The sequence below is a fragment of the Rutidosis leptorrhynchoides genome, chromosome 7 (assembly GCF_046630445.1).
Source record: "Rutidosis leptorrhynchoides isolate AG116_Rl617_1_P2 chromosome 7, CSIRO_AGI_Rlap_v1, whole genome shotgun sequence".
Classification (NCBI taxonomy): domain Eukaryota; kingdom Viridiplantae; phylum Streptophyta; class Magnoliopsida; order Asterales; family Asteraceae; genus Rutidosis; species Rutidosis leptorrhynchoides.
The window spans coordinates 375,781,003-375,792,950 of NC_092339.1; the positions used below are offsets into that span (position 1 = coordinate 375,781,003).

The 11,948-nt window shown below is 37.6% G+C and overlaps 1 protein-coding gene across 1 annotated transcript; it reads left to right on the forward strand.

Moving 5' to 3' along the window:
- The first annotated feature begins 1,786 nt into the window (after window positions 1–1,786).
- On the forward strand, window positions 1,787–3,778 carry LOC139857594 (protein HOTHEAD-like). The gene is made up of 4 exons (XM_071846407.1): window positions 1,787–2,414; window positions 2,510–2,860; window positions 2,990–3,608; window positions 3,702–3,778. The coding sequence occupies exons 1-4, from the start codon at window positions 1,790–1,792 to the stop codon at window positions 3,754–3,756; spliced, it is 1,650 nt and encodes a 549-aa protein (XP_071702508.1). The 5' UTR covers window positions 1,787–1,789; the 3' UTR covers window positions 3,757–3,778.
- Window positions 3,779–11,948: the final 8,170 nt, after the last annotated feature.

The following is an 11,948-nucleotide window of genomic DNA, read 5'->3' on the forward strand; positions in this document are numbered from 1 at the left end:
CGATCTGGTAGATTATTTCTTTTTACGTTGATTGGTTTTGGGCTAGGGTCGAACCTACGGGCTCGTAGTCGTTCTGTTATATGTAGCGATTATGTTAGACATGTCATAGTGTTTTGGGGAGCTTAGGCTTGGTTGGAGTTATGGTCGATATGTGACGTTTACTTTTTTTCGAGCCACCCGATTGTTCTAAGATTTGTATCCGTTTAAGATCTTCATTATTTGATGAAGGTCCTGTTTATAAAGTTTTCGTTATTTTTGTAAAAAAAAGAAGAAAAAAAAGGAAACTTATTACAAGCATATGATAACTTGAATCCATTTTATCGTAGACATACATGAGACATGTATATGTATGCATTTAATTAGTTATTTATTTATTTAATATATATAATCAATGCACCCTAGTAGACTAGTTAAAAGAGTTAGGTTAAAAGGGGCTTATAACTAAGTACTTGGTAGTCACATTTCTTGAGTTTTGTTGAATTTATCGGAGCTAACACTCAAAGTTTTTGGAAAAAGTAAAATTGCAAATTTGATGTGTGCGATCAAGATTCATTTATGAAATATATTCATTTTTATTTAATTGTTGCTAATATAAAGCCGTCAAGATTGTTGAAATTCTTCTCCATATAAACCCTACACCACCATTATCCTTTTCACTACTTATAACACTTAAACATAACTTGAAGATCATGGAGTTTTCAAAATGGTGGAGAATGGTGGCTGTTGTTCTTACTGCAATTTTGCTTTTACATGGATATGTTTCTGCTCAAAGTGGTAAAATATATATTTGTTCCTTTTTAGTATCGTACGTTTTGTTAATACTTGATGATTGATGATGTACAAATCGATCACTTCTCCTTAATTATTTGGAAAGTGTCGTTTTATGACTTTTCTTTAACGTATCAACTAGATCAATTGTCGTCCAAACTACATTATGTCAAGATATGCAAAACAAAATTATATACATCGTTTGTTTGTGTTAATAAATTAACTTAAACACTACAATTATACAAAAGATTTGTTCAAACTTAATTTTCAAGCTGGATCCTATATACACAAATATTCATATGGAGATCATAAAGCTTAAAAATACAATGCCTATTTTACAAATTAACGATATTATCTTAGACACCAAAGTAGTTGAGTTAAATTAATGGGTCCATTCCTTATTTATTTCCAACTGCCCGTTACTTATATATTGGGACGTACTAAATATACTGATTTGATTAGTCTACTCGAAAGTATAACGTACACATTTGTAATTCTCAAAGATAATTTGTAGATTTAGAGGATTAATTGTTTGATGATTTACTCAATCTTACGAGAGTGAGATATAAGGTCTTTCATACTATGTGTCTTTTTTATGTTTTAGTTTGTTTCATAAATTATATTGTTCTTCGTTTCTTCATAAAGTGAATAAGCAAACTTTCTATATATATAAATAAATAAAATTACAAAAAAGAATAAAATTTGTCCAGAATAGATAATTCCAACAAAAAAGATTAAAATTACAATTTAATAGATGGAAAATAGATAATTCTAACAGAATATCTGATAATAATTTGCCCAAAACAACAAACTAATTACATTTTTCAAATTTTTATATCATACTTTATTCATACAGTAACAATTAAATGATATGATGATAACTATAAATCTCATGTTTAAGAATTTAACTAGCTGGTTAATGTTCAAAATTATATATATATCCTGATAAAGGTTTAATTTTATAGACTTTTTGATGTAATTTACCAATTTATATGTAGAAGATGATCCAGGTTACACATTCATGCACCAAGCAACAATAGCTCCAACGGTATCATACTATGATTACATCATCATTGGTGGCGGCACCTCCGGCTGTCCGTTAGCAGCCACACTCTCACAAAATGCCTCCGTACTCCTCCTCGAGCGTGGTGGATCGCCGTACGGAAACACCAACATTACAGACTTAGCCGCCTTCGGGGCCGCACTATCCGACCTCTCCCCAACTTCTCCTTCCCAACGCTTTGTCTCCGAGGACGGTGTTGTTAGCGCCCGGGCCCGCGTTCTCGGTGGTGGGAGTTGCTTAAATGCGGGCTTTTATTCTCGCGCGGGCCCAGAATACGTTCGGATGGCGGGTTGGGATGCAAAGTTGGTTAACGAGTCGTATCAGTGGGTGGAGAAAGTGGTGGCGTTTGAGCCGCCGTTAAAGCAATGGCAAACGGCGGTGAGAGATGGGTTGTTAGAAGCCGGGATTCGGCCGTATAATGGGTTTACTTATGATCATATGTATGGTACAAAAGTTGGTGGTACAATTTTTGATCAAGATGGCCATAGACATACCGCGGCTGATTTGCTTCGATATGCAAACTCGAGTGGGCTCACCGTGTTACTACACGCACCCGTTCACCAAATATTGTTCACTAGACAAGGTACGCGTTTAATAATGTAACGACATTGAAACGGGTAAAAAGATAAGGTTTTTTTATTTAAAAAAATTACTTCTTTATGTAAAATTTGTGTGTAGGAAATTTAACGACGCCCAAGGCCCATGGGGTACTCTTTGCTGATGCAAATGGGTTGGCCCATCGAGCTTACTTAAGGAGAGGATCCAATAATGAAATTATAGTATCTTCTGGGGCACTTGGAAGCCCACAACTTTTAATGTTAAGCGGGATTGGTCCAAGAAGACAACTTAGGGCCCATAACATAACCGTTATCTTGAACCGGCCCATGGTAGGGCTTGGAATGTCTGATAACCCGATGAATGCGGTGTTCATACCCTCTCCTAACCCCGTTGAGGTTTCGCTCATCCAAGTCGTCGGTATAACTCATAACGGAACCTATATCGAGGCTGCTTGTGGTGAAAATTTTGCTGGTGGAGCTCGAACTCGAGATTTTGGAATGTTTTCACCAAAGGTAAACATCGTTATAGTTGGGCCTCATTTAAGACTATATACATAAATGGGCTTCACTAATGCCAAATTTTTATATATTCGGCTTGTAGCCCAAAGAACTTTTAGAGTGAAATGCTTGATAATTGAATATTATGTTAAACAGATTGGACAACTCTCAACATTACCTCCAAAACAAAGGACACAAGAAGCGATAGAAAAGGCAATTGAAGACATGAAAGCACTCCCACAAAGTGCTTTCGTGGGCGGTTTTATCCTTGAGAAGATCATGGGCCCAATTTCAACGGGCCATCTTGAACTTACAACACGTAACCCGAATGACAATCCATCAGTTACATTCAACTACTTCAAAGACCCACGTGACTTACAAAGATGTGTCGATGGGATGAAAATCATCGAAAAAGTGATCGAATCAAATTCATTCGCATCATTCCGATTTGATAACATATCTATTGTTACTCTTCTCAACATGACTACTTACTCACCTGTAAATTCGTTGCCTAAACATGCTAATGCTTCAAGATCTTTAGAACAATTTTGTAAGGACACAGTGATGACTATTTGGCATTTTCATGGTGGATGTCAAGTTGGTAGAGTGGTTGATCGCGATTATAAAGTTATTGGTGTCGATTCTCTTAGGGTCATTGATGGATCAACGTTTCGAAATTCACCGGGAACTAATCCTCAGGCGACGGTTATGATGCTAGGAAGGTATTAAACAATACTTAATTACTCACCTTTAAGTACTTATACACAATTATTACAAAGTAATATACACAACTTAGGAGTGTTGATCATATGTAGGTACATGGGCGTTAGGTTGCTGCACGAAAGGCTTGCGAATGAAGAACGAAAGTGATATCAATAACGGTTCAAAGATATAAAGTATACATTGTGTGATTATTTGTTGCTTTTGAAGAAAACACAGTTTGTTTAGTTCTTTAAAAGACGAATGTAATAAGTATAATTATATTGATATTATCAAATTACTTGTTGTTTGATGTGCTTGAACTTATGACTCATTCACCTGGTTCTTTTTTTTTTAGCAAAAAAAGAAAGACTGCATATTTATATTTATATTAAGATAATAAGGTTAAAGTAGATACGGAGTACTACTTTAGGGTAAAAGGTTAAAAAGGTAAAAGGCAGAAGGTTTTACCTGTTCGGGCTACCCAGAAGGGCTAGTAATCCGACCTCATACTATGATGTATGCAGCCTATCAGGATTACTCCCTTGGCTGTTTCCAACACATCCTTGGCCACCACTAAATATTCGCCATATACGGGATTCGAACCTGAGACCTCTTTGCAAGGTACTCAGCGCCCCAACCACTTTAGGGCTTCAATTTTTTTCTTTATGAATAATATAACAATTACAATTAAAATTAAAAGATTTTCATCAGTAGATGAAAACCCCCAAACTGATACAATCAGAAAATATAACACGACAAGGAGCTCGAAGAGAGTAAACATACCTAGACCAACCTCGCGAACTCGAACCGAGCCCAACGAACCAAACCAACGAAATAGAAACATGATAACCAATATATCAAGATCACAAACCAACCAATCCACAACAATGACAAAACAGATACCAAAACCTCCCTAATGCAACCAAAACCAAAACATAAACAAGTTGCAAACAAATTAAACGGCTTTGGAATGCCGATTTATGTTGTTTCTTTCGTCCGGCAGATAAGTTATCCCGTCAACCTTACTAATATGTACTCCTTTACTTCTCCTAGATTTAAAGCTGAAAGAACTAATGTCGGACGAGCCACCATTAATAATCGAACCCGAACACACGGAGGGATCAAACCAAGATCCGCCAAACCTTGAAAGAAACCCTTGCCATTGTCAACCGACTTGTCCACATCCTATTCATCCCGAAGGACGTACAAGCCCTTGTCCTTCTTCGCTTTATTCTTACCAAGCTTTGTACGGGGAACCATTAGACGCTCGAAAGCGTTTTGCTCTTCACAAGTTTTATTCGCAGCAGTTGCATTCTAATGCGCCGTTTTTCCATTATTTTTTACAAAGTGGTCAATTTGTATACACAGATTACACATGGTGGTCAAGAACAAGAATTCGAAAGTGTTATTAAAGAAAGGATATTTAGATTCATGAACAGTTCATCAGATGATTACTCAATAGTCTTTACACCTAGCTAACAAAACCTCTGCATTCAAAGTGTTGTTAGGTTCTATCCATTTCATACAAACAGAAATCATTTGACTCTGTATGATCACGAAAAAGAAGTGCAAACCACGATTAATAGTTGTAGAAAAAGATCCGGTCGGGTCGATTCAGCTGTATTTTCATGGCCTAATATGAAAATTCAATTTAAAAAAATTTGGAAATCGGTTCCCACTTCAATCTAAGGTTACAGGAGCGAGTTACTCGTATCTATGGATGAGTTTGACCCACTTGCAAATGTATAAATTTACTGATATATTTAATTACACTTTTAATATAAACAGGGGCGGAGCTTTATAGGGGCAGGAGGGGGCCCTCGCCCCTCCAAAAGTTTCAGTAAGTAACGGTATTTTGTAGTCCTTTGAGTTACGAACGTTTGGGCTTTTGAATCAACTAAATCGGAGTCCGTATGAAGAAGATACGATGAAAATGGTGGATGCGCGCAAATTTTGTTTTCATCAACAATCTACTACATTCTTTATCTCTCTTAAGAATTTTTACCTTGAAATTAAGTTTAAAACTTAGATGATGTAGAATTAGAATCGATATTGTCACCTAAAATGTGTATAAAATATGCAACTTTGTCCACCAAAGTTGGCGTTTTTTCTTGCTAGAAAACATGACACATTAGAAAAATTTTGACTCCTCCAACCGTAACGTTCAAGCTCCGCCACTAAATATAAACCACATAACAGAAAATGGGTAACATTCTATAAACAAAAGACCATATCGTGTCATATATATTGAATAATATATCATTAAAACACATGGATTTTTAATCTAAAAGAGTATTTTGTTAATTCTACACCATGGTATTTATTACCAACTTTCCTTATTCAGCCATTTGCATTCCATCGGAGCTTTGAATTCATTAAACAAAAGTTAGCAATGGCATATACCATACCAAGGCATTCAGCCATCAAGCGATCGATAAAAATTTAAATACATATTTACCATTACTTGTTGGAAGCTTCGACGAGCCCAACACACCCACTATAGAGGACCTAGACTATACTAGACTCACTACACCAACACTTTGACGTTGGTTAGCCTTTAATTTTATAAATCCTTAGTGCACAATGTACTTAGGCGACAGTGTCGATCATATATCTTTAGGCGGTATAACCGACCATGTATTACTTAGGCGGAAGAGCCGACCATATAATAAGAACAACAAAAGTGCACTAAGAACTTAAACACAAACTAAGGCTTGATCGGGAAACTTAACAAAAACACTTATATTAAATTACAATTACAATATTACTTACAAGCTTTCTCTTCTCTACTTTCGCTAACTCACACTCTTCTTCTCTTCTTCACAACTCCCTTCTTATTTCACTCTCACAACTTCACACAACACAAATGAAATCTCCTCCCATATTTATACTACTCCATGAAATATTCTAGAACCTAGATATTTCCATGGATATATAAATATCTAGATATTTCTACAACCTACAAATATCTAGATTTTTCTTTTACATTTCAATTTCTAGATTTTTCTCTCATATTCTAATATCTAGATATTTTCTTATACATATTAATATCTAGATATTTTACCCATATACATTTACTAATTCCATATTATTCTAAATTTGCATTGTATTTTAACACTCCCCCTCAATGCAAATTTTCTTCCAACGATGTCTTGCAGACCATTCCAAGTGCTTCTCTGAATTTTGTAAACTTCGGTTTACTTAGGCTCTTGGTGAATATATCTGCAACCTGTTCATCTGTCTTTGTTGGCATCATCTTGATCTCTCCTTCAAGGACCTTCTCGCGAACATAGTGATAGTGCACTTCTATATGTTTTGTTCTCGCATGAAAGACTGGATTTTCTGCTAGACGAATAGCTGAAAGGTTATCGCAGAAAAGCTTTACTTGATAATCTGTTGATTGATGAAGATCTTCCATTAGTTGCTTCAACCACATAATTTCGTGTGTTGCTGATGCTGCCGATCGATATTCTGCCTCAGTGCTTGACAAGGATACTGTTGGTTGTCTCTTGCTGCACCATGATATTACTCCTGATCCAAGACTAAACATGTATCCAGTTGTTGACCGTCGTGTATCATAGTCTCCAGCGTAATCGGCGTCACAATATCCAGTTACGTGACATTCTTTTGTTTTCTTGTATAAAATACCAAAGTTAATAGTGCATTTGACATACCTTAAGATGCGTCGTACAACATCAAGGTGAGGCTTCTTCGGATTGCTCATGTATCGACTAACCACTCCAACTGCATAAGATATATCTGGCCGGCTTAGTGTGAGATAAATAAGACTTCCGACCATCTTTCCATACATGGTAACATCTTGAAGACTTTTTCCTTCATCTGCTCGTAGTTTTGTATTCGGATCCATCGGAGTTGAGATAGGTTTGCAATTAAGCATTCCGTACTTTTGTAAAAGATCTCGCGCATATTTCTGTTGTCCCAGAAATAATCCTTCTCTTTTCTGCTCTATTTCGAGTCCAAGAAAATGTTTGAGTTCTCCAAGCTCCTTCATATGAAATCTGATACACAGATTCTCTCTTGTTCTTTGGATCTCCTCATAGTGATCTCCCGTGATGATTAAGTCGTCCACATATACTAGCACTATGGCTAGTTTTCCTTGATCTTGTTTCACAAATAAACTAGAATCTGAAGGAGCAACTGTGAAACCACTTTGTACTAAGAACTCGCCAATCTTCCCGTACCAAGCTCTTGGAGCCTGCTTCAAGCCGTATAGTGCTTTCTTTAATTTGCAGACATGGTCAGGATGAGACTTGTTCTCAAAGCCTCTTGGTTGCTCCATATAAATTTCTTTGTCAAGTTCTCCATGTAAGAAAGCGTTCTTGACATCCATCTGCCACAGCTTCCAAGATTTGCTAGCGGCTAAAGCTAGTAGAGCTCGAATTGTTGTGATCTTCGCCACTGGACTAAACGTTTCTTCATAATCCAGCCCATATTGTTGAGAAAAACCTCTAGCAACAAGTCGAGCTTTATACCTTTCAATGGAGCCATCTGATCGAGTCTTCACCTTGTAAACCCATTTACAAGATATTGGTTTTACATCTTTTGGCTTTGGAACTAAACTCCATGTCTGGTTTTCTTTTAGTGCATTAATTTCTTCTTCCGTCGCTTTCTGCCATTCTTGACTTTGTGCTGCTTCTTCATAAGTGGAAGGTTCAATAGGTATTGATTCATCCACATGAGCAGCATTGGCATACCTCGGATTAGGTTGCCTCGGCCTTGTTGATCTCCGTAATTCTTGCACATGCTCCTCGGCATCCATTTGGCTTGGACGAACCTCTTCGGATGTAGATTGATGTACCCCAGTTTTCCATGGACTCGTTTCCTTAGAGTATGATCCATCTCCTTCTTTAATTGGATCCGATATGTGCTCTTTATGTTCTTCTTTCTCTTTTGGAACTTCTTCTAATCCGTGAGATTCTGGAAGCTCTATCTTTTGAGGTGACCACCATGAAGAAGCTTCATCAAATACCACATTTCTTGAAGTATAACACTTTTCAGTATTTGGATCACAACATCTCCATCCTTTTCTTGATTCATCATAACCTACAAAAATGCATCGAATTGCCTTCTTATCAAATTTGCTTCGGAGATGATCTGGCACGAAGACGTAGCATACACATCCAAAAACCTTGAGATGATTGACGGTTGGCTTGATCTTCCATAATCTTTCATATGGTGAAATATATCCCAACTTTGTTTGCGGGAGTCTGTTAATCACGTATGAAGCCGTCCTCATACATTCGGCCCAAAATCTTCCTGGTACATTCTTACCATGAAGCATACTTCGACAAGTTTCAGCAAGATGACGATTCTTACGTTCTGCCACTCCATTCTGTTGTGGAGTATTAGGGCAAGTTAATTGCCTTCTGATCTTGTGCTTCTCAAGATACATATTGAACTCAGTCGATAAATATTCTCCTCCATTATCTGTGCGTAAGCACCTAATCTTATTATTGAGCTCACTTTCTATCTTCTTCTTGAACTCTTTAAACTTCTGAAAAGTCTCCGACTTTTCCTTCATGAAGTAAACCCACACATACCTTGAGAAGTCATCAATGAATGTCACCATATACTTCATTCCTCCAAGTGATGTTTGTTTCACTGGGCCAAAGACGTCTGAGTGTATGAGCTCTAGTGGTGTCTTGGACTGATGTTGTGACTCCTTGAATGGCAATTGGTGAGCTTTTCCAAATTGACATCCAGCACATATTGTATTTGTTCGGATATCAATTTGAGGAAGCCCATTTACTATGTGTTTCACCATCATCTCCTTTAACTTGTTGTAGCCCACATGCCCAAGACGTTCATGCCAAATATCAGCCGTCTCATTCTTTCGAGTCTTATCCACATATGCTGTTTCAGCAGATAGTACATAGACCCACTCTATTCTTCTTCCTTGCATAATTGGATTGCCAACCACCTTCACTCTCTTGAATACGGACACATCTTCTGGTCCAAAGAGCACATAGTTCCCTTCTACTGTTAATTGTGGTACTGACAGTAAATTCTTCTTTAGGCCAGGGACAAGATACACCTTCTCGAGTTGGAGCTTATGAGAGCCTCCTTCATTTGGAATTATTGTTTTTCCAATGTGAGAAATAGATAACCTTGAATTGTCGGCTATCAACACGACTCTCTTTCCTTTGTAATCCTCCATTTCTTGCAGCTTTGTCCCATCGTTGGTCATATGATTTGAGCACCCAGAATCGATGATCCAATCATCTTTGTAGTTTATTTTTGACTTTAAAGTTGTTGTAAGAGCTTGATCATCTATGTCAGCTTCAACAGAGAGTCCAGCTTCTGCATCCCATGTTTCCTCATTAATGGTTGCTTCGAATGTGACATCTTTCTTCTCATCTCTTGCAGCGGCCACATTTCCTTCGAAAGTTCGCCTTCTGGGGAATCTACAATCTCGAACAAAATGACCCTTCTTGCCACAATTGAAGCATTCACCATTCTTTCTCTTATCATTTTGCCCGTATTGTTGGCGATGATCTCTTCTTCCTTGTTGAGCTCCCCGAGCTCCCCCTGAAGTGTTGCCTTTTGACTTTGGGTGACTCTTCCATCCATATGTCTGACTTTCTTTCATCGCATCTTGTCTTCGAGATGTTGCTTTCTTCTTATTGGTGAAGAGTGCATCTTCTCCGTCTTTTATGGTTACTTCATTCATCTGCTTGACTAATGCCTCTTGATTAGCCAATAAATTCTCCAGCTCTATTAATGATGGTTGAGTAGGCCATCCTCTCACAGCGGCTATAAATCCATTATACTCGGACCTTAAGCCGTGGATGATAATTCTCTTCATCCTTGCATCACTCACTTTCTCTTCAGGAGCAAGTTGAGATATCTCGCGACAAATAGATTTCACCTTGGTGAAATACTGAGAAATAGATAGACTTCCTTGTGAGATACCTGCGAGCTCATTTTCCAAGAGCTGGAGGCGTTCTTCATTCTTCTTTGAAAATAACTTTTCAAAAGTTTCCCAAGCTGCCTTTGGTGTTTTCTCGTCACGGATGTGCTCCAATAGATCCTCCTCGATTGTAGTCTTCGATATAAATAAAGCCTTCCCGGCCTTGATGTTCCATTTTCTCAAGGCTTCGGCATTTTCTTTCGGTGGAGGCGTTGTGTCACTGCCAGCAACTATTTCCCATAAATCCTGTCCTTGTAGGTAGGATTCTATACAAGTCCGCCAATAACCATAGTTGTGGTTATTGAGACTCTTGATACCACTGCTCGTACTTGCAAGATCTGCCATCATGACGTCCAACGTCCAATAAGCTTGGTCCCTGACCGATGAGCTTTCACAGTTCCTAACTGTGCTCCGACAGAATATCCCTTAGAGCCTTGGTGAAAACAAGTCGATGTAAACGTCCAACGTTTACCGATTTCCTCCACTAGAAATGATCCCGAACGACCCGCTCTGATACCAATTGTTGGAAGCTTCGACGAGCCCAACACACCCACTATAGAGGACCTAGACTATACTAGACTCACTACACCAACACTTTGACGTTGGTTAGCCTTTAATTTTATAAATCCTTAGTGCACAATGTACTTAGGCGACAGTGTCGACCATATATCTTTAGGCGGTATAACCGACCATGTATTACTTAGGCGGCAGAGCCGACCATATAATAAGAACAACAAAAGTGCACTAAGAACTTAAACACAAACTAAGGCTTGATCGGGAAACTTAACAAAAACACTTATATTAAATTACAATTACAATATTAATTACAAGCTTTCTCTTCTCTACTTTCGCTAACTCACACTCTTCTTCTCTTCTTCACAACTCACTTCTTATTTCACTCTCACAACTTCACACAACACAAATGAAATCTCCTCCCATATTTATACTACTCCATGGAACATTCTAGAACCTAGATATTTCCATGGATATATAAATATCTAGATATTTCTACAACCTACAAATATCTAGATTTTTCTTTTACATTTCAATTTCTAGATTTTTCTCTCATATTCTAATATCTAGATATTTTCTTATACATATTAATATCTAGATATTTTACCCATATACATTTACTAATTCCATATTATTCTAAATTTGCATTGTATTTTAACATTACTAATTACTAAAAATATCAAAACGTTAACATTAATCACCAATCTTTTCCCGATTTTTTGGGTGATGGTGATCGACAGTTTTTAAGCCATTTTGGCCTCTCCTTACGCTCAACGTCCTCCCTGTTCCACTTAACTTTTGGCAAGCCACCATCTTCCTTTTCACCCCGTTTTGCTTTATTTTTGAAGTATCCCAAGTTTCTCTCATTTTGTGTCAAAACGTGTATATATGGCAGGGACACGCTAACCCTGTGTGC

Excerpts from the sequence above, each read along its gene's own strand:
- LOC139857594 (XM_071846407.1), top strand. The coding sequence starts at position 1,790 with ATGCACCAAGCAACAATAGCTCCAACGGTATCATACTATGATTACATC. Across the intron at positions 2,415-2,509 it reads AATATTGTTCACTAGACAAG|GAAATTTAACGACGCCCAAG; the intron begins GTACGCGTTTAA and ends ATTTGTGTGTAG. Across the intron at positions 2,861-2,989 it reads TTGTGGTGAAAATTTTGCTG|CCCAAAGAACTTTTAGAGTG; the intron begins GTGGAGCTCGAA and ends TTCGGCTTGTAG.